This window comes from Somniosus microcephalus, chromosome 8 (genome assembly GCF_052327205.1).
Source record: "Somniosus microcephalus isolate GS21.2 chromosome 8, FLI_Smic_1.0, whole genome shotgun sequence".
Classification (NCBI taxonomy): Eukaryota; Metazoa; Chordata; class Chondrichthyes; order Squaliformes; family Somniosidae; genus Somniosus; species Somniosus microcephalus.
The window spans coordinates 46,874,206-46,897,570 of NC_140994.1; the positions used below are offsets into that span (position 1 = coordinate 46,874,206).

The window sequence follows — 23,365 nt, forward strand, 5'->3', positions numbered from 1 at the left end:
CACACTCCAGCCCTGGGACACCTCAGCAGCTGTGCAATGGGCACGTTGTCTAGAGCGGTCCAAGAAAACTCAATCAAATAATTATCACAAAATATTGCACAATCACACAAACAGGTTTTAGCATTAAGTTGAATAAATAAAAAGCCCAGATTATTTAGCAAATTCTTTGTCAAATATAAACAGTGATAGAAATTGCTTTATGCACTCTTATCTGGGCAAAATATGGTTGGCCATCATTTCATTTGAAAATGAGAATAATATAAAAATAATACCATACAAGGAGTGAGGTTTTGTTCCTGTATCTTTTATTCCGAATGATTTCTGAAGCAGGCACTCACTTCTATCTCTATTCCCAAAAGGTCCCAAAGAAGAGACTGTCTCAGATTACTGGCGAATGATATGGGAACAGAAATCTGCTACCATTGTTATGTTAACAAATGTAAAAGAAAAAAAGGAGGTGAGTACGTGAATATACAAAAATTATGTTTTCATCTATAATACAACAAATTATGCTATTTTCAATACCCTTTGCTGTGAGGAATAAGTTAAGATCGAGATTATTCATTTAATATTTTCACTGACAAAATTATATTTTTTAAATTATTCCTGATCAGTTTTTACTGATTTTCTCACAAAATTGATAAGTTTCCAACTGGTCTGATTTCCTGAAATCTTTTTTTTGTGAGCCCTGCGATGGTGTAGCATCCAGTACATCATCAGAAATATAAAATCATGTGTATAACTTAGATAAGACATTAAAATAAAATACCAGCAAAAGTACTTTTTAAACTATATATAATATATATATATAATGAGTAAAAGAGACGAAGATGCCTGTTTGTTGGGCAAGAGAATTAGGTACGACAGGCACCTTTTAAAACCCCTGACCAGGCGTCTGGCAGACAAGCCATGGGCTACCAAAGGGCCCAGCATTTAGCAATGAGCTGTCAAAATAGGTGCAAACGAATGCATTCTGGGACCAAATGTGGCTACACTGTGACAGCTATGACCTGAAGGAGTTAAGCAGGAAATAGATTGACAAGTAACAGCATCCTGTTCATTAAAATCGCTTTCACAATCTGAGGTAGCAACTAGTAACGCCTGCAAAAAGTGTACAGTCAGGTTCAGAGGCAGTAACATGTGCTCCAGCTGCATTTAGAATATTATGTCCAGTTCTTCCCTCCACACTTCAAAAAGGGAATTTGAATGGCATGAAGGATAATTCTTAGGTTACTGTGCCGGAACAGATTGAAGGAACACAGGCCATTTATTTAGAAAACAGATGATTGCTCATTTCAAGTTCAAAGATCTACATGTGTCGGAACCTCCTCTGATAGCCCAGTAGATAAATGTACCACATGATAAGGTACTAAAGTTCACAGGCAGTATACTGGACTACCTTCAACTTTTCAATGTTATGAAAGAACCAATCGGTCAGTCAGCTCTTTGCTAAATGTCCACCACCAAGCAGAGCTTTGTATTTCCACAGTTTGAGTGGTGCGAGTTGGACAATATAAACTGGTGCTGCCAGTCCAGGCCACGCTTTAAGCAGATTCTGCTCTTAAACAGTGCCTGCGGTAGAACTGCAGCATAATATTTGAATGTATACCAGTGGATCTTCTGTGGTATTGCTCACGGTAAGTCAGAGGACAGAGTGAGGGTGGGGATGTTCCATTTTGCTTTGGGCTGCAGTTTAAGGTGACTGAGCTGAGCAGAGTACATAGTGTTTAGCGGGGTGGTAACACCGGGACAAGAGGAGGGAGGGGGGTTGGTTAGGAAGCAGATGAGGGCTTGGAACTGGGCGGGGGGTGGGGGTATGGGGCTAAAGTTGGGGGTTGGAGGGGGGCGGCCAGGATTTTAACAAGAAACTGAGGCACAAATCAGGAGCAGGAGCATGCTACAGAGGTGAGGCTAGGGCTTGGACCAAGAGTGGGGTCTGTGGATTGAGGGGGGGGGGGTGGGGGGAGGAGGCTACAGGGGCTCCGGCTGAGTTTTGGAGTGGGAGTAGGAGGGAGCCCTGGGATTTGTGGTTGTTCCTGGGAGTGAGGTTGTGAATTGTGCCAGCTGCAGACAGGGCAAGGAAAGGGAGCGGGGCTTGAGGACAAAGAGTCAGGGCCAGGACGAGGCTGAAGAATGGAAAGGGAATTGTAAGAAAAAAATGACATGGCGAGTGAAGCTGAGGCTGAGAGAAGTGCCAAGAATTTAGAAAGAAATATTTGGAGGGTGGGGCCAGTAAAAGGCTCAGGAAAAGGGCTGTAACATTTTTAAAAACCTGTCTGGGGAGCCGGGCCTGAAGCAGCAGGAATGGAAAGAAGCTGAAGAGCAAGTGCGCAATTGTTTTAAAAATTGCCTGGGAAGTGGGGCCAGAGAACAACAACTGGGGAGGCCAGGCTGCGTGCAGCTTCATGTCAGAAGTGTAAAATGAAACTTTAAGGGCTAGAAATTGGCCTCCTTAGCACCTCCCCTTATCGCCTCCGGGGGGGGAGGGGGGGCGATAATGGGTCGCTAACGACTTACCGCCCAGGCGCGGTGAGATGAACGACTCCTGCTAACTTGGCCGGGAGGTTTGCGGCGGCGGTAACACTTTGCGCCACGGTCTCCTGCGCCCGGAGATCGTGACGTCATTGCTGTGCACATCGCCCTGGTAGTGCCCCAGACCCGAACTTCGGTTCTGCCCCCTGCAACATCGCCGGGCGAAAACACCGACAGCTGCAGGAGGCGTTGTTCAGGAGGCCGGGCGCTGCGGGGGCGCAAGTTAAAGGGGAGGTTGCCGAGGTAGGTATGAAAATTTCTAAAATGATTTATTTCAATTTTTTCTCTTCCCCTGGGCCGCGATCGATCAGCCCGACGCTAAGTTTCCCAGCTTTCAATGCCCCAAACAGGGCGATAATGAATTTCTCTCCCTAAATATTTAAATTGAAAATAAAAAGTAAAACAAATACAAAAACTTACCTGAAGAAAGATTCAGCAGCAAAAACTTGAGACGTACAGCGCCATCACTGGTGGAGGGCTTGCTGAACATTTTGAGTGATTTGTGGTGTTACCGCATTACAGATCAGTGATCAGGTGAACATTTAGATCCTATTAGAGCACCACCTACTGGCAATACAGGGAAACCTCACACAAAGTGTCAAGGTATCACAAACATACAGACACCAGAATAGTTTTAGCTATTGTGCTATATGTTGGCCAATCACTAATTCAAACTAAAAATGTTAAATGGCAGTGGTAAAGTGTAATTCATGATCATAAAACTATGATGTTGTCGTACCTTTGCATGTTTGGTAAGCACTTGTTTTATCACTGTGGCCCTTCACTCCTAAGTCATGATTTGACATATTACCCGCTGATACAACACATTACTGTTTGTGACTCCTAGATAAATAGGGAAATAGAAAACGCTCTCTATAATTTGCCCCTAGCTAGCAAAGAAAGTATTATTGAAAGGATTTGAATTTTTTTTAGTATCCCAATTATCATTAAATATGTACTTATTCCTGCAGGAAAAGTGTTATAAGTACTGGCCTGACCAGGGTTTGTGGACATACGGAGCAATTCGGGTATCAGTGGAAGATGTCACAGTGCTTGTGGATTATACCATACGCAAATTCACCATACAGAATGCAAGTATTTGCTGGTTTTATCTCTATTTTCTGAATTAAATTATTTGCAAAAAGAAACTTTAAATCATTTGCTTCTTGGCACAAAAAAATTGTCTATTAATTGAATTTTAAAAAGTAATTGATCTTTATTTTCTATATGACAGATATTGTTGTCACCTTCAGGAATGTTTGTCAGTTTTCAGTTTACTTTAGCAGCCAATAAATAGATTTTAGTTCTCAGAAGGAAAGACCCTTGTAAATAAGTTTTTACTTTATTAATATATTAAAGTGTAATGTAAAAATACATGTTCGTTGTCAACCTGCATGATAATTCTTAGAATTAGTAGGGATATCTTTGTTTAAATTTTCCTGTGAGTATATGTTTACCACAACCTTTTTTCATAGCCCTAACATTGCTGCAAAATGATGTGCCTCAGCCTCCAACCTCATTACAGCAAGACTCACCTCCCCGTCCCCCATGACCAGTTAGTATGACATTTTTCACATCATCTATCTGCATGGCCTGTATGAGTTTGATTACAGAATTAGTTACAGATTAAGGACAGTAGATTTCTGTCCACTGGGACTTGGACTGTTAAATCTCCCAACTTGCTTCAGCCAACTTTTAGCAACAATTGAAGCAGATATCCTCCTTTTTCTTGGCCTGTTCTGAAGGTGAAAGTATTCTAACAAATACATCACCAGACCTGCGAAGGATATAAAATATGTGTCTTCAAAGTTAAATTGAAATGTTGTCATAAAAAAGTAAAAATAATCAAATCTCCATTATATTCTCTAAATCCTGTTTTCTCTCCTCCAAGTGTCCCCCCCCCCTCCCCCCCCCCCCCCCCCCCCTCCCTCCCCATCGAAGATGTTGACTCTTGTTGGAATATAGGTCATGGATAGTAACAGTCTACAGTACCTGGCCTAAGTAGTCATTCTTCATATGTGAGACTAAACAGTGAGTGTCAACAGGCCATTAAGGCATAACAGTCAATCCCTTCGGTAGCCACGAACCTGACTGATTTTTTTCCCTTTCTAGTCCAGAAACGCTGAGATGAACTATAGACACCTACTGCCACCCTGGATAAGTTGAGCTAACTCAGCACACACCAGAGGTTGAATCTTTCTAGTCTGCATTCATTTTGTTTTATCCTCTCCAGTGAGCCATAGGTGCCACTCAATCACTGTATGTTTAAAACAGTCTTATCAAATGTGCTGTTAATTTCAATCATTGGATTTTCTGAGACCAGTTTTGGTATGGTGCTTTTCCTGAAGGAATCGGAGGTTGAGCCACATTGTTGGATTAGATTTAATTTAGTGCTCACTGCCCCAATTTTAGTAACTATTATGCTTCGTTTGAACACATGACAACATTTTTCAGTGTATTTTTCATACTAGACATGATTCATTTTAACCAAACTAAACCATAACCTCTTCCCAAAGTAAAACTTTAATATGTATGCTGTCCCTTTGTTTTCATGTTGGGTAAGGAGAGGCTGACTGGTGTTGGTTAATTGCTGGATTCAGTTAGATGTTCTTGTGCCTTTCTTAATACGTGAAAGTTATAAGATGATTGTCATGTTTTCTTTGCATTTGTTACAGCAAACAGTTGGCAGCAAAGCTCCAAGACTAGTAACACAGCTTCACTTCACAAGCTGGCCTGATTTTGGTGTGCCGTTTGCACCCATTGGTATGCTCAAATTTCTAAAGAAGGTTAAAACAGTGAATCCTTCCTATTCAGGACCTATTGTGGTTCACTGCAGGTAATTGCTGAGTTTACTTTACCTCATTCTACAGTAACAAGTGACACATTTTTAATATGTTATAATTTAGTTGGCTTTGCCAAAAAATGTATTACGGCCTAGAAATTTTGTAAGCAGAGAACTTGATCTCTACTTGATGCCTAATTATCATATCACAATAGCATGGTGCCAAATTACAGGTATGTAGTGCCTTGAACTAGAACACATTGCCTGGGGTTTTCCACTTCTGCACTCTCCAGCCTACAACTTCCTGCCTGTTCACGAGCTGGCAAATGCAAAAGCAGGAAACTGCCCAGCCATTATTTAGTGCATTAGGCTAGAGAGAAGATACTGGCTACTGAGAGACACAATTTAGTCAAAAGTCACTTCTATATAATACCACATTATTTCAGCATAAAGTTGCTGTTGAATGTTCTGAACTCTGTCTTGTGCCCAACTGCCTCTGGAACCCCATTAGTTGATGTTTATCTTCTAGTTAATACATATGGTAGAAGTTATCCTTTTGAATTATTGACACCTCCTAAATTGTGATAGCAAAGCGATAATGACCCTGAGCTAATAATTTACCGATGTTGCTCACTTCCAGGTGATTTGTTCCTTTTTCTGTTGGTACTTTGTTTCGTTTCTCTCTCTCTCTCTCTCTCACTTTGTGGACTCTGCTTATGTCACATACTTTTCCTGTCCAAGAGAAACATCTGAAGAGCTGTTGGCAGGCCTCCACCAATGCCAGTCTGTGGCTGTCCACTCATTTCTCTCCCTCCCTCCCTCATGAGGAAGTACTTGCCCTCCAGGTGACTACTCCCCATGGTGACACAGTTAAGAATGTGAACTCACCTTGTTTAGGAGCAAGAACACTAACTGATTTTTCTCCTAACCTAGCCTGGGATGCTCAGGGCAATTATAGCACCTCCAACTGATGCCCTAGTTGAGAACAGTTAATTTAACACAATCTGGGAATAAAACTGGAGCCTTCTGCTGCTTATGATTTAGCACTATGAACGTACAAAAAAGGATAGCAAAAGATCAGTTGGTTTATATAGCCTGTCCCATCCCGACATGGTGTAACTTCTACACACCATCACCGCAAACACACTCCCCACCACCCCCCCCCACCCCGTGCAGTTATGGAATCTCCTGGGAGAGGCAAGAAAAGGCAAAAACCTTAGGCCAATTTAGGAAAAACCTCCTCTCCGACTCCCGAAGACAATCAAGCAAGCTCCAGGAGATCACAGTGGCTGGATGACCCACCTACCTTCTATATGCAGTTATGCAGGTCACTGTTTCAGCCCCTGCTGAAGTTGAATGGTACCCATCACGGAGCTTTCAATGTCTTAAATTAGGATATATATTTATTTAAGTACCTTTATTCATATATACATAATACTTAAGTGGCTAATTTGCTTTGCTGTATTTACACTAGAACTGTGTGAAGTTGTAATGTAAATCCAGAGTCAGTGCCTAACCTGGAAAGGGGAATCTCATTTCACTTTGCTTCAGGATCAGGTTGGGCCGTGACTCCAGATTTACATTACGACTTCTTCACATTGCTGCAAAGTGCAACCCATTTTGCATTGATGTCATGGTTCAAGATGTTTCTGATTCTTAGAACCAAGCAACTTGTCCAGGAGCTTTCAAGCCCAGTAAACTGCTGCGCTTCCACAACAAACATGCAGCTCTAAAGCAGTACATCTTGAGTAGTTTGACTGCCACTAATGGCTCACACCTGCCTTTTTCTGTCTCTGCCACTGACGTTTATAGTGGTCTGTGCTGCAGTGAAAGGGGAGGAGGATTTGAAGGAGAGGAGACCACAGACTAACCTGAACTAACATTGACAATTAAACAGATTCCTCAAAAAGGAAAAATTCAAAGCACTCGTGTAATTCAAATAATTCACTTAGGAGACAGTAATAAACTTCAGATGTGTGGCACCGCCAGAAGTAAAGATACTGAAGGTATTGAGATCCCACATCCAAGAAAAGAACTTAGTCATTCCGTTACACTAAACAGTAAGCTTTCCAAGCCAGGATTTTTGCTATGGTGAAGCCCTGGTGTAATGTTGCTGAGGTAGGGTTTGTGCACACTTGACTCACCTGTTGCTCACCCTGGCAAATATTCCAGGCCAGGCTATTTGAATAATTTTGGCAGACTCCTGGTGAGCTCCCTACCTGCACCAGGGAGCCCAGCTCTGAGGGTGGATGGAGGAGATCTCGAAGGCCTTCAGCAGCAGAGCAGGGACAGCTGCTTCCAGGCAGATGAAGAGATCAGCTATTTATTCTTTAAATTTTAAAGGACTATAATTGATTATTCTGTGATTAATTACACACCCTGGGGGGGGGGGGGGGAAGAGTTAAATTTTAAATACCCTCCCACCTGCCATAGCAACACCAGATGCCAGTAACATGGTGGTGTCCCTTGCGTCAAGCGATACTATGGCGGTAATGATGGGCAATACGATGTACAATGGTATCCCATCATCAGCCACTTTGAATATGCCCACTCATATTTTGGTGGACTTAGTCAACGGCCACTTTCACTTCAGGCAGAAAATCCCAGAAGGGCAGCAAATGGCAGGGCAACAACTGATCGGCTTGCTGTCCACCCCTGTCTGCCCTAGGTCCTCACAAAATCAGGCGCAATGGAAGAGAAAATAATGTGTTTTTTGCTTGTACTAACAGCTTCGTAACTTCAGCACCTGTATCTACATCTCCCTAAACAACTAGTTTATCTGAGTTCCATCTCAGAGGGTCACCAGGAGACCTGTTCAACAAACTCTGTTCAATAAGATTGGTTTCCTAATAAACTGTAACAAATCTCAGTGATTTAACCTGGTAATGCAGTACCTGAAATTGAAAGGAGCTTGCTTCCAGACTTGCATAAACATAATCATGTTCCCAGTGGATTGCTTTGAAATCCTGTATCCTTGGACAGCACATAAATTCCATAGAATAGTCTGTTATTTCAACTCTACCTTCTAACATCAAGGGTATTACTGAAAGCGAGAGTAGAATCTGGAACTCTGATCCTCATAGCAGCACACTGGTGCCACATAGCATGACTCATAGATCTTTAAGAATTCAGCATAGACCAATGCCTAACATTTCTACCAAGGAGAAACTTTCTCTTCTCTTCCAGATAGACAACCAAATATTTCATCCTTCTCCGGTGTGCCTCAAATTGATGCTATGTCTATTAAGAAAGAGCAAATACAATCACTAGACTTCACACTTTCAGTGATACTACAAATATTTTTACTTTATCGGAATGATGTCAGAGGCAGACACTCGGTTCTCCCTTCATTGGCTCTGTGGTGTAAAGGAGCCAAGGTTTGGGAGCCTACAGAATCATAGACCCATGAAAATGTAAGCTTACAATTGTCTTCATGTATTACTGAAGCCGGTTTCTGTGAAGTAAACATGGGGAGCTCCTAACACGCAGCCAAAAAGGAAGAGAGTGATCCACAGAGGTCTCAATCTCAAAACAGAAACCTGGAACAATTGCAGAAATAATACCTTTTTAAGTAACAGGAAGAAAATATCCCACAAGGAAGCTTTATTTGCAAAATTGAAATGATTAACCAGTAGGTGCATAAGAACATAGCAACAGGAGTAGGCCATTTAGCCCCTTGAGCCTGTTCTGCTATTCAATGAGATCATGACTGATCTGTGACCTAACTCCATATACCTGCCGTTGCCCCATATCCTTTAATACCTTTGGTTAACAGAAATCTATCAATCTCAGGTTTAAAATTAATAATTGACCTTGCATTATTTGCTGTTTGTGGAAGAGAGTTCCAAACTTCTACCACCCTTTGCATGTAGAAGTGTTTCCTAACTTCACTCCTGAAAGGTCTGGCTCTAATTTTTAGACTATACCCCCTAGTCCTAGACTTCCTAACCAGCACAAATAGTTTCTCTCTATCTACCCTATCAGTTCTCCTTAATATGTTGAAAACTTCAATCAAATCACCCCTTAACCTTCTAAATTCCAGGGAATACAACCCTAGTTTGTGTACTATCTCCTCGTGATTTAACCCTTGGAGTCCAGGTATCACTCTGGTAAATCTACGCTGCACTCCCTCCAAGGCCAATACATCCTTCCGAAGGTGTGGTGCCCAGAACTGCTCTCAGTACTCCAGGTGTGGTCTAACCAGGACTCTGTCTTGCTGCAGCATGACTTCTACCCACTTGTATTCTAGCCCTCTAGATATAAAGGCCAGCATTCTATTATCCTTTTTGATTATTTTCTGTACCTGCTCATGATCTTTTAATGATCTATGTACATAAATCCCCTAAGTCTCTTTGGACCTCCACTGTTTTTAGCTTTTCACCATTTAGAAAGTACTCTGTTCAATCCTTTTTAGATCCAAAGTAGATGACCTCACACTTGATTACATTGAAATCCATTTGCCACAGTTTTGCCCATTTGCTTAATCTTTTAATATCTCTTTGTAATTTTATGTTCCATCTACACTGCGTACAATGCCACCTATCTTTGTGTCATTGGCAAACTTGGATACGTGGCTTTCTAACCCATCATCTAAGTCATTAATAAATACGGTGAATAGTTGAGACCCCAACACAGATCCTTGCGGGACACCACTAGTCACATCCTGTGCCAATTAGAGTACCTGCCCATTATCCCTGCTCTCTGTCTCCTGCCACTCAGCCAATTTCCTAAACAGGACAATAAGTTGCCTTCAATTCCATGAGCTTCAACTTTAACTAACAGTCTCGTATGATGGACTTTATCAAATGCCTTCTGGAAGCCCATATAAATAACATCCATAGACATTCCCCTGTCCACTACTTTAGTCACCTCTTCAAAAAATTCCGGTTCATCAGGCATGACCTATCCTTTACAAATCCATGCCGGCTCTCTCTGATCAGGTGTTCAGTCACTCTACCCTTACTTATAGACTCTAGTAATTTCCTGACAATACATGTTATGCAAACTGGTCTATAATTCCCTGGTTTCCCTCTCTCTCCTTTCTTAAATAGCTGAGCGACATGTGCAATTTTCCAATCTAAAGGAACGGTTCCCGAATCAAGAGAACTTTGGAAGATTATATTTGGGGCATCTGCAATGTTCTCACCTACTTCCTTTAAAACCCTGGGATGGAAACATCTGGTCCTGGGGATTTGTCACTCATTAGTGCCATTATTTTCTTCATTACTGTTATTTTGCTTACGTTAATTTTGGTGAGTCTCCGTCCCTAATTAAATATTAGTTTCCTTGCGATGTCTGGCATGCTATCCTCTTCCTCTACTGTAAATACTGATGCAAAGTAGTTATTCAACGTGTCCACCATTTCCTTATTGTCATTTACAATATCACCGTTATCAATTTTCAAGGGGCCCACATTGCTCCCAAGCACCCTCTTTTTCCTAATATAATTGCAAAATGTTTGTGTTCATTTTGATATCCCTTGCAAGTTTCTTTTCATATTTCCTTTTTGTAGCTCTTGCGTGTTTTGTGACCTTTTGTTGTTCTTTGTATCTCTCCCAGTTGCCAGGATCTGTGCTAGTTTTTGCATTTTTTATCCTTTTTTTTTTAGTTTTATGTTGCCTCTTACCTCTTTAGCAATTTGACTTTAGCAATTTGAGCTCTTGGCCCTTAGGGGTATAAACTGGTCCTATATCACATTAAATTCTCTTTTGCACACCTCCCACTGATCTTCTATTGTTTTACCTATTAACAGATTTGCCCAGCTTACTGTGCACAATCTCTGTCTCATCATGTTGAAGTCAGCCTTACCTAAATCTAGAATCTTAGGAGCTGTTTCGTATTCCTCCCTTTCAAACACTACGTTGACCTCGATCATAGAACATATTGTTGCAGAAAACTATCCTGAACACGTTCAAGAAATTCACTACCTTTCTGACATGAGCTAGTATGCTTATCCCAATCTATATGAAAGTTAAAATCCCCCATTAAAACCACTATGCCTTTGCTACATGCTTGTATAATCTCTGCATTTATACATTCTACCACTTCACAGCTGCTACCAGGGGGCCTATACACAACTGCCACAACAGTCTTAAATCCTTTTCTATTTCTTAATTCTACCCATAAAGTCTCCAATGCTTGCTTACCTCTCGTTATATCCTCTCTTATCATTTAAGTGATTTCATCTTTAATCACTAAGGCTACTCCTCCCACTCTACCATTTTTCATATCTTTCCTGTAGACCTTAAAACCTGGTATATTTAGTTCCTAGTCCTGACCATCTTGCAGCCATGTCTCAGTAATGGCTACCACATCATACCCTCCAAGTTGAATTTGCACCCACAATTCAAACAATTTGTTCCTTATATTTCGTATAAAGAATGCTTATTTGGGCCACACACCCTAACCTGTCCTTCTGCTCTAATGTTTTACGTAGACATTTCTTATTTCTCTCTCCTGGTCTAATTACTTTACATCTTTTAGTTTCCCCTTTACCTGTAGTACCGAAAGCACAATTTCTGATTATTACTCTACTCTCTTCCTTTTTTGTTTGTTTTAGAAATATTATTTATACTACCTTTTCTACCGAGCCCTCCCCCCAATTACTAGTTTAAAGTCCTCATGACCGCCCTATTAATCTTTTCTGCTATGACCCTGGTCCCAGCCTGGTTCAGGTGGAGCCTGTCCCAACGGTACAGTTGCTTCCTGTCCCAGTACTGGTGCCAGTGTTCCACGAAATGGGAGCCCTCTTTCCCACACCACTCCTTCAGCCACGTGTTCACCTCCCTAATCTGCTTATCCCTGCACCAATTTGCATGTGGCTTGGGTAATAATACAGAAATTATAACCCTTGAGGTCCTGTTCTTTAATTTAGCTCCCAGTTCCTGGTACTCTCCAAACAGGACCTCTTGCCTACCCTTTCCTATGTTGTTGGTCCCAACATGGACCACAATGACTGGATCCCTCCCCCACCCTCTCCAATATCCTTAGAAGCCAGTTCGAGATGTTCCCCACCCTGGCACCAGCTAGGCAACATACCATGTGGGATACTTGATCCTGCTTGCAAAGGATGCTATCAGTCCCCCTAATTATTGAATCCCCACAACTACCACATTATGCTTCCCCTCCTCCTCCTCCACCCATTGGACAGCCTCCTGCTCCAAGGTGCCATGCTCAGTATTCTAGCTGTCCTTCCGACAGCCTTTATCCTTATCCTCACAGGTAGCAAGTACATTGTGCCTGTTGGATAGGATCAGTTTCTGCAGATCCTCATTCTCTATCTCACTTGGGTTCCCCTTACTCTGTACGCTATCGGTCATGCCAACCCCATTCTGATCCTGCACCTCTCTACTAGGTGTGACTGAGGTCTGGAGCAAACTGGCCAGATACTCCTAACCCTCTCTTATGTGTCGAAGTATCTCCAATTCATACTCCAGCTCATTTCAAAACTAGCCTCAGTATCTCCTTTTGCAAGGTGTAGACTCCAGCTCCATTAAAGTTTATCAAGTAGCTATATCTGCTTTTACACATTCTCCTTGAAGGAAAATCCACTGCTGAATATCCTTTCATCTTTACCTTCATAAGGAGTTTGGGTATGTCGAATTTCTATGCTTCTGCTAATCCTACCATGGGATTTGAACCTCTGTTTTACACAACCTTATATATTAATTCTGTGAACTGCTCTGCTCATGTATTATGAAGTTTCTTTCTTAGAAATCAATACTGGTTGCAGTGCTGGTATTTGTAAGCAGAACGCATAAACTACAAGCTCTCATGTAGGCAGTTCTTTCCCCCTTGTATAATACAAGGTTGTGCTAGCTTTAATCCAAATCCAACATCTTTCCAATTGTTTCAGGAGACAATTCCTTAATCTGTTTATGCCCCTTACTTGTCCTTCAGAAGTGGAACAGAGGTTTCACTGCGAGGATGTGCAATGCTCTTTATACTGTTGTACTCAGGGAACCCAGGCAATTGTGTTTTTCCCTTGAAATCTTTTCTAGAGAAAGCTACTGTCAAAGACTGGTCCAGAAGCTAGTAGTATGTATGTTGCATTATTACCAGCCCGCAAGATAACAGTCTTTAGTGAAAGGTCAGGCCACCTGTGCCATAGGAACCTTAGAAGCTTGTTTTGAGAAAATGTCTCCAAGATATATGTAACATCGAAAGAAAATATCAGCTAAGCATCAATCAGTTAATTTACCCTCAGAAAACAAACTTTTACAACCTCCCACAAATATCACCACCTGATCGGACACCTACTTTATTAGATTACTAATATAATGGATGATAACTAAATGATTAAAATAGACAATTGTGGTAGGATCTCATTGGTTCTTTGAATGATGTTATCCTGCTCATTCCTAATTCCTATCTGATCAAACTTGTAAGTTGTTTGGGGAATTAGTATTTGTATAAAAGTCTTTGAAACTCCCTATTCTGCCTCATCTGGGCAAAATAAAAGGTTGATGCACATAGCCTAAGATAGAGCAAGGTACAGCTGTAGAGAAATACACTTGACACAAAATGCTTCCAATGAATAGAGCCCCTGTGGCACTGGCCTGCTCCCCATGATACGACAGTAACATTATCCTGCACATATATTTGAAGAAAGGCAGGACATCTATCTCCATAATTTTGTCCAAAGTAGATAACTGGCATCCTGCAAGCAGAATGTGGCACTTCTGTGGCTGAAATGTAGCTCTTTGAGTGATATGGTTAGCACACATACACACAATGTAGAGTAACATAAAGGGGGAGAAATTCGGTATCGCCCTGTTTGGGGCGCAATTATCGACCGGGCGCAAAGTTTAGCACCTGTCACTAATTATTGCCTCCGACTGCAAACTTGGTTTCTATCGCCCCTGGAGGTGATTGGAGTGCTAAATCAGGCGCTACACACCTCTCTTAAGACGTTAACGCCAAGGAGCGAGGTGCTACCTCAGAGCGCTGGTGAAGCTCGTGATGTCAGTCAGCAATGGAACACAGACACACTGGCACCAGCCAGTTCTTAAAGGGGAGGGTCGATCTTGCTCTCCATCCACACCCTGCTCATTGCAGCCTTGAATCTCGGCCTGGAGAGACCTGTACATCAAATCTGCTGGAAAGAACAATGGAGAGGCCCGGGGAAAGAACTCGGAGTGCAGCCCCCATAGTCTCTTCTAAATCAATGCAAAGAAGGTTAAATCAAAATGAACCTGCAAAGTGCTGCTCAGTACCCAAAACTCCTTCACACAGTGTTGAATCTCTCCAGAAGTCTCTCTCTCAGAATGCGTGGTGCAAAACTGTCACCAACAAAAAAAGGCAGGAAGCGGCCGCCTTTAAATAGCGCTCCCCCAGTCCCTTCCCAACTGCAAAACATTCCCCTCAACCTGTCGTTGCGAGTGGCAGGCGGATAGGCAGGGGGCGCCACTCAATTTCCGGTCTGGGGCGCTACTGGGGCGTTACACGCTCAACTGACGTCACGATCTGCGGGCGCAGGAGGTCATGGCAGTAGTGTTTAGCGCCGCCACAAAATGTCTGGTCAATTTCGCCTCTTAGGGCGCTAACGGGAGCGCAAAGCAACCAAATTTTTCCCCCAAAGTGTATGATAGAATCATAGAATGGTTACAGCACAGAAGGAGGCCATTTGGCCTGTCGAGCCTGTGCCGGCTCTCTGCAAGAGCACTTCAGCTAGTCCCACTCCCCCGTCCTTTCCCCATAGCCCTGCAAATTTTTTTCCTTCAGTTACTTATCCAATTCCCCTTTGAAAGTCTTCACAAAGGAGGACACAAATAATCTCCCAGAAATGTCGGGGAACATAGGGTCTGATGAAAGGGAGGAACTGAAAGAAATCAGTATTTGTAGGGAAATGGTTCACAGAAAACATGTTCACAGAAATCCCACAGTGCAGATAGAGGCCATTTCAGCCCATCGAGCCTGCACCGACACATATCCCACCCAATCCCCGTAACCCCTACACCAACACATATCCCATCCTATCCCCGTAACCCCACGTATTTAATCCCCCTAACACTAAGGGTCAATTTATCATAGCCAATCAACCTAACTCGCACATCTTTGGACTGTGGGAGGAAACCGGAGCACCCTAAATGGTGTTAGGGAAATTGATGGGATTGAAGGCCGATAAATCCCCAGGGCCTGATAATCTACATCTGAGGGTACTTAAGGAAGTGGCCCTAGAAATAGTAGATGCATTGCTGATCATCTTCCAACATTCGATGGAATCTGGAACAGTACCCATGGATTGGAGGGTAGCTAATGTTACCCCACTATTCAAAAAAGGCGGTAGAGAGAAAACGGGGAATTATAGACCGGTAAGCCTGACATCGGTAGTGGGGAAAATGCTAGAGTTCATTATAAAAGATGTAATAGCAGAGCACTTGGAAAACAGTGACAGGATCGGACAAAGTCAACATGGATTTACAAAAGATAAATCGTGCTTGACTAATCTACTGGAATTTTTTAAGGATGTAACTAGTAAAATAGATAAGGGAGAACCAGTGGATGTGGTGTATTTGGACTTTCAGAAGGCTTTTGATAAGGTCCCACATAAGAGATTAGCATGTAAAGTTAAGGCACATGGGATTGGGGGCAAGGTATTGACTTGGATGGAGAACTGGTTGGCAGATAGAAAGCAAAGAGTTGGAATAAACGGGTCTTTTTCCGAGTGGCAGGCAGTGACTAGTGGGGTACCGCAGGAATCGGTCCTTGGACCCCAGCTATTCACAATATATATTAATGATCTAGACGAGGGAACTAGATGTAATATCTCCAAATTTGCAGACGACACAAAGCTGGGTGGGCGTGTGTGCTGTGAGGAGGATGCCGAGAAACTACAGGATGATTTGGACAGGTTGGGTGATTGGGCAGAAGCATGGCAGATGCAATATAACGTGGATAAATGTGAGGTTATCCACTTTGGTGTCAAAAACAGGAAGGCAGTTTATTATCTGAATGGCAATAGATTGGGAGAAGGGGAAGTGCAACGAGACCTGGGTGTCCTTGTGCACCAGTCGCTGAAGGTAAGCATGCAGGTGCAGCAGGCGGTTAAGAAGGCAAATGGTATGTTGGCCTTCATAGCGAGAGGGTTTGAGTACAGGAACAAGGATGTCTTGCTGCAGTTGTACAGGGCCTTGGTGAGACCACATCTTGAGTATTGTGTGCAGTTTTGGTCGCCTTATCTGAAGAAGGATATTCTTGCCATGGAAGGAGTTCAGCGAAGATTCACCAGGCTGATACCTGGGATGGCAGGAATGACGTATGAGGAGAGATTGGGTCGATTGGGCTTGTACTCGCTGGAGTTTAGAAGAATGAGAGGGGATCTCATTGAAACTTATAAAATTCTGACAGGACTGGACAGACTAGATGCAGGGAGGATGTTCCTGATGGTCGGGGAGTCCAGAACCAGGGGTCACAGTCTAAGGATAAGGGGTAGGCCTTTTAGGACAGAAATGAGGAGGAATTTCTTCACCCAGAGAGTGGTGAACCTGTGGAATTCTCTACCACAGAAGGCAGTAGAGGCCAATTCATTAAATATATTCAAGAAGGAGTTGGATATATTTCTTAAGGCTAAAGGGATCAAGGGGTATGGGGAGAAAGCAGGGACCGGGTACTGAACTTGGATGATCAGCCATGATCGCATTGAATGGCGGAGCAGTCTCGAGGGGCCGAATGGCCTACTCCTGCTCCTATCTACTCTGTTTCTATATTTCTTTGATTGAATCTGCCTCTGTCACTCTTTCAGGCAGTGCATTCCAGATCCTAACAATTTGCTGTGTAAAAATGTTTTTCCTCATGTTGCCTTTGGTTCTTCTGCCAATCACCTTAAATCTGTGCCCTCTGGTTCTCGACTATTCCACCAATGGGAACAGTTTCTCTCTATCTACTCTTTCTAGACCCCCCATGATTTTGAACACCTCTATCAGATCTCCTCTCAACCTTCTCTGCTCTAAGGAGAACAATCCCAGCTTCTCCAGTCTATCCACGTAACTGAAGTCCCTCATCCCTGGAATTATTCTTTTAATCTTTTCTGCACCCTTTCTAAGGCCTTCACATCCTTCCTCAAGTGCGTTAGTTGGTATGCTTGCAGTAGGATGAGGGTGAGTGTGAGGGGTGGCTAGTGAGATGGAGAAGTGATAAAGTAGAGAGAGAGGGTTGGGTGGAGGTTCAAAGTAAGTTGCTGTCCTGGGGAGGTCTCTTCCGCCCTTGGAAGGGAAGAGAACCTCCCTGCGTGCTGTGACTTCCTCCATAAGCATATGGAGGGAGTCATTGGAGAGCCTGGGTGCAAGTGTTCACCTTTGTGCAGTGATTGTCAGTGTTTGCAGCACCCCAATGCTGTCAAACACTGACAGATCAACTGTCAAAATAAAATTGTGCATGGTCCCTTTTAGGAAACCGGCAGATGATGCGTCATCAAATGATGTCATCAGACCCGCTTCCTGTTAATTGGCCGGGCTTAACAAGGCCAATCAAGGGAAAATCACATCTGCAGAGCGGAGGCAGCTGGGGGTGGGACCGGAACCTGGAAACCAGCTGACCCGCCCCATCCCACCTTCAGAATTAAATTCGCGGCCAGAGTGTGGGAAAGATGAAATGAAAGAGACAGGGAAAGAGGAAAACAAGAGAAAGGGAATGAGAGAAAGGAAAATAAAGAGACAATGAAAAAGAGACAGAGAGAGAATGAGAGCAAGATAATGAATGATAGAAATAGGTGGGTTTAATTCCTGTTGTGCGTCCTTTTTAGTGCCACTGTTAATCCAATCGCATAATTTCATGCCCCTAATATGTTAAAAAAGATATCAATCTGTTTAACATTTGTGACTGTTTGTCAGTGCACAATTTGTCATTCTGGTACTTGAGGTTAGAACGGATGTGTCACGCCTGTTTAATTTGGAATTATAGTTCAAAATCCATTTTTTATTCTAGGGGTAGGAGGAATTGCTAAGTGCCTACCAGGTCTATTCAACCAAAAGCTGTAGTTACCTGCGTGGGTTACACCTGGAATAGTTTTGTACAAAGGGAGTGAGAGTTACTTTGATGAAATTCTTTAAATGAACATATAAATTCTGAAATTCTTGAAAAGTCCACTGAACGTTTGAGTCTGTACACTTTAGCACCAGATTAAGGTAGGACATGCAGAATCACTTTTCTGGATCTAATGCTACGACAATTTTTGGAAAATCACGTTAAACTTGTAGCCTGGTGGCACACAAGTGTGGCAATGCACTGTATCAGATAGGAATGGGACTTGGATAAACAGTTGTGATTCCACACCTGTAAATTCCTAATCTCAGCTGGGGGATCTGAAGGGAGTGGCGATCAGAGGAGAGGTGATCTCTCCCAGAAAAGTAAGTTACATTAGTTTATTAGCCTAACCTGCCCCTTTCTATAACCTAGAAAGAACAAAAGCATGGGTTATGTCTTCTGTCCACCCATGGCCATGGAATGGTGCGTGGAGCATGAAGGATTTGAAAAGAGAGGGAAACAACTGAAAGTGGATTTTATTATTTCTAATGATACATGGCCAATTGCAGGATTCCTGAAACATGGAAGACATTGGAAACATAACTCTGCTATTCTTTTTAAATTGCAGTGCTGGTGTAGGCAGAACTGGAACATTCATAGTTATCGATGCTATGATTGATATGATGTATGCAGAGCAGAAAGTGGATGTCTTTGGTTTTGTGTCAAGAATTCGCAAACAGCGCTCACAGCTAGTTCAAACTGACGTAAGTATTAGCCTGTTTGTATCAGGTTTTCCTGTTAGGTTGGAATGTTGCCAATGCTTTAAAGGAAAAAAAAGATCAGTCTTTGCCTTCTATAAAGATTTTCTCTCTCAGCCTGCTGTTTGCCCCAGTTTATTTAATTTATTTTCATTACTGTGCATGTAGCTGATGCCTGAACACAGCTCTGTTGGTATCTCAGGAACTGTCCTCTGGTTCTAATGGACTTCTGTATAATTTATGATATTGTAAAAACGTGCTACACATCTAGGTGTCAACGTGGTTTTGATTCACTTTATTGTTCCTTGCAGATGCAGTACTCCTTCATTTATCAGGCCCTGCTTGAGCATTACTTGTACGGTGACACAGAGCTGGATGTGAGCTCTTTGGAGAAGCATATACAGAAGCTCCACAGTAAAGCAGGGCAATTTGACATCACAGGTTTAGAAGAAGAGTTTAATGTGAGTCAATAAGTTAGTAACCAAAGAAGTACTAGCCATTTGATATTGCACCGGCTACAAAAATTATTCTTTGGACTGCAATATATAGTAAATCTGCCATTGATTAACACACTACATTCCAATACTCTAACTTATAGATTTATTTTTACAAATATTCAGTGCCAACTGTAGAACATTGAGTGCAGTGAATAACCGACCAGATAAATAACTCATACAAAGCAAAATTCTGCGGATGCTGCAAATCTGAAGTAAAAACAGAAAATGCTGGAAATACTCCGCAGGTCAGGCAGCATCTGTGGAGAGAGAAACAGAGTTAACGTTTCAGGTCAATGACCCTTCATCAGAACTGGATAACTGATATTGGATAACTAAATAACTCATGATTCTGCTCACAAAAAGCTTTAAATCCTCTCTGGTAGTAGTGACATTGTACGCTATGCTTTTATAAGAAGTATTAAAATCATAGAATATTTAGGAACAGGGAAAGGCCATTTGGCCCAAGACATCTTCCCATATCCCTCGGTCCCTTCCTTCTCCAGAAACTATCACCATCTCGTCTCGTTTTGAATACCTCTTAATGTCTCTTCACTTCTCTTTTGTTTTCTCCCAGCCTGGCCTTTCAATCTATTTCATTTCCTGTGCTTTTCCAGTCTTGACAAAGGGTTTGACCCGAAACGTTGGCTCTATTTTCTCTCCACGGATGTTGCCTGGCCTGCTGAGTTTTTCCAGCATTTTCTGTTGTTATTTCTTCAGAAACTGTTGTCTCTTGAACCCATTTATTGGGGTTGATTTTCATTGTGCCGTGAGGTGGGCTTTTAGGCGTGTGGGGGGCTAAAATCCCGAATTCAGGGGTTCCGACACCATCCCGCCCAAAACCCGCCTCCATGTAAGTTTCAAAGGAGGCGGGTACCCGCCCCGCACTGGGACCCGCCGACCTGAGGCGGGAAGGGATTAGTGTCAATTAACTGCCTGTTAACAGGTAGTTAACAGGCAGTTTTTAGCCTAATCCCTATTTTGAAGGGTGCCATGTGGGATTCCCAATGGCTCCAAACCACGCCAGGTTAGAGGAGTCGGGCCGTTGGGTTGAAGGACTTGGAGGGGTCGAGATGTCGGTGTTCAGGTGAGTGATGGGTGCATGAGTGCAAAGGTAAGTGTGTTTGGTGTGTCTAAAGTGTGTAAAGAAGTTTAAATTACCTGTACTTACCTTTAAAGCCTTCCTTCCTCTAGGTTTCGGGAGTCCATCATTCAGCCGGCACAGAAAGCAGAACGGCTGCGATTTGTCAAAAGTGACAGCTTGCAGCTTTCAGTGCCAGCGAGACTTCTAACTGAGTCTGCGTTGAAGGACTCAAGTTAGAAGTAAGACTGTCAGTGTTTGACAGCTTCAAACAGCTGTGAAACACTGATATTTCATCTGTCAACACGTCTTGACAGATGAAATTTCAGTCTGTGACATCACCTGTTGCCGGGTGGCCCTTAATTGGCCTGCTGAGCCCGCTCAACAAGGTCAATCAAGTGAAAATCGTGTGGATTGGCTACATCTTGATGGAGGCGGGACTAAAACCCGAAAGTTGTAGTCCCGCCTCCTTCCCGACTTCTGAATGAAAATCCAGCCCATTGAGTCTGCTTCAATTCCCTCCCTCGGTGAATGTTTTTTAAATTTGTTATCAGGATGTGGATAGCGCTGGGGCTGGCAAGGCTGCATTTATTGCCCATTCCTAGTTGCCCTGAGAAAGTGGTATTGGAGCACAGATTTGAATCCGCCACTCTGCTGAATTCTTGATTTCACCTGTCTGGTGGCGGGGAGGGGAGGGGGAGACGGCCAGCTTAGGCCGAGCACCTTTCCACTAGGAGTGAAAGGAAATTGGCCGCAGAATTTATCCAGATAATATTGTAACACTACCTCTGACGACTTCATAGCAACATTGGAGGAAGATTGAGAGCAGATTATGTGGCTGCTCTTGCCTGCTATTTGAGTATGGCTGAAGGAGAAAATTAATGTCAGTCTTTGGGGGTTATTGTGGTGAAATGACGAAAACAAGCGCCAAGTGAGTGTTGTGTTAACAAGACACGCCTGTTTTGAAAGTCTGTTTGAGCCTGCAATTTTGAGCCTAATTGCTTCTTACCATAATTTGAACTTGCCTGGAGGCGCTAAAACAGACACCTGCAGGTTTAGCACTCAACTGCTGATTAGAAGTAATTTTCGTGGAGCAGTATATGTGGGCTCCACGCACCCACTTCCACTGAGGTGTGGAGTGCACTGGCTGGCACACAATGGCAGGTTTCAGGATGGCTCCGGGACCGAGGGAGAGGGCGCACATTTCTCGGACGTGGCACTGGAGGTCTTGGTGGAGGAGGTCCAGAGGAGGAGGAATGTCCTGCACCTGCAGAGGGGAAGGACACCACCTTACCCTCACCGCCCTCCTGTCCCCCTCTCCTGCAGCAGCTGGTGCTGCTCTGCCTGGCCTCACATCCTCCTCCCATTCCCCCAACAGACTAAGGGGGACCCCTAGCAAGATACCGATGGCCAAGCACTCCTTTTCTCCTGGTGACGCCAATAAGGTGTCCAATAAGGTAGAGTAGTACTCACTCTTTTTAGGTGAAGTCCTCAGAGAATTTCTGGAATAAATGTTGATAGAGTGTTGCTGAAGTCTTGATAAAGTGTCCCAAAAAGTCTCCCCATGTGTTTCAAAAGTCCTGTTCAAACCTCCAGCAGAAAGTGAGCAATAAAAGGTGTGTATGCCTATAAGTAGCACTCAAAATCCTCAGCAATGACTTGTTTACTCCTATTCAGCTGGCCGCTGTTGGGAGATGGCATTAGGTCAAGCGCTATCCACCAAAATGTCGTGCAGCCTCTTTAATAAGTGCTAGCAGGTAATTAAAGTGACAATCAGCACCTTAATGATCCTCCGGGCGGCTGTTCCTTGCACGCACTTCAATTCCTTTCTCAAGATGGCGTCTTGCGCTAAAGGCAGGCTAAACCGGTGTTTCTGCTCAAGACCCCATCTTGGCCACCTCGGAGGCTCTTTAGCGCCTAAAGCAGCCTGTGAAAATCACCCCGATTAATTTTTAAAAAAATTCCTTCTTGTTTTAGATGTTCTTAGCTTCATTTTTATTTCCGTTTACAAGCTGTAGCATTATTATCAAGTATTAAAAGTTTCTATTTTTTGATTGTTGTATTGCCTTGACCACTTCCATTCTATATTGTTACTACAGAAATTAACTACAGTCCGAATAAGGAAGGACAATATGAGAACAGGGAATAAGCCAGTAAACATGAAAAAAGCCAGAGTCCTTCAGATCATTCCCTGTAAGTGATTTAACATATAAAATTAATAAACTACTTTTCATCATTTATTCAATCTCCACATATATTGAAATAATTCCCATTATCCATCAGGAGTAAGTCACCTCGGGACACTTTCCTTCAAAGTTACCGCATAAGTACCCACTCATATATCAGTTCCCACACTGTCAGAGGGAGGCAGCAAGCATAACCAGGTGCTTTCCCCAAAGGGAGAGTGGGAAAGTGCCAATGAATTCTACCAAGGTTGTTTGCATTGCTCATCCCAGAGAGCTAGGCAGTGGCATTGCTGGAGACTTTGGAACAACTTTCCTGCCTGCTGTCTCACCTAGGGAGTGGTGTGAAGTGATAGAAATAAACAAAACAAGGAATAAAAATCAAAGCACCACCACTGGTTTAAACTTAAGACTTTTTGTAGTTGATTGTGTTTACACTGAAATTTATTTTCCTAACATGAATGAAGTGATTAAGTGCTCGTAGAGCTGCTAAACTGTGTTTCCATGCTGCTGGATACTGTGGGAGTGATCATCGGGATTGGTTGGGTGTGAGGGGGGCCCATGCTGTTCGG

General features: G+C 43.0%; 1 protein-coding gene across 2 annotated transcripts in view; it reads left to right on the forward strand.

Annotated features, from left to right (window-relative positions):
• The window catches only part of ptprea (protein tyrosine phosphatase receptor type Ea), a 355,733-nt gene that overhangs the window by 314,274 nt on the left and 18,094 nt on the right, over positions 1 to 23,365 (forward strand). For both annotated transcript variants that reach the window (XM_085994684.1, XM_085994685.1), the window contains 6 exons: positions 360 to 457; positions 3,504 to 3,623; positions 5,208 to 5,368; positions 18,906 to 19,041; positions 19,347 to 19,496; positions 22,710 to 22,803. In XM_085994684.1, the coding sequence (XP_085850810.1) occupies positions 360 to 457; positions 3,504 to 3,623; positions 5,208 to 5,368; positions 18,906 to 19,041; positions 19,347 to 19,496; positions 22,710 to 22,803 (759 nt within the window). The remainder of the gene's footprint in view (positions 1 to 359; positions 458 to 3,503; positions 3,624 to 5,207; positions 5,369 to 18,905; positions 19,042 to 19,346; positions 19,497 to 22,709; positions 22,804 to 23,365) is intronic.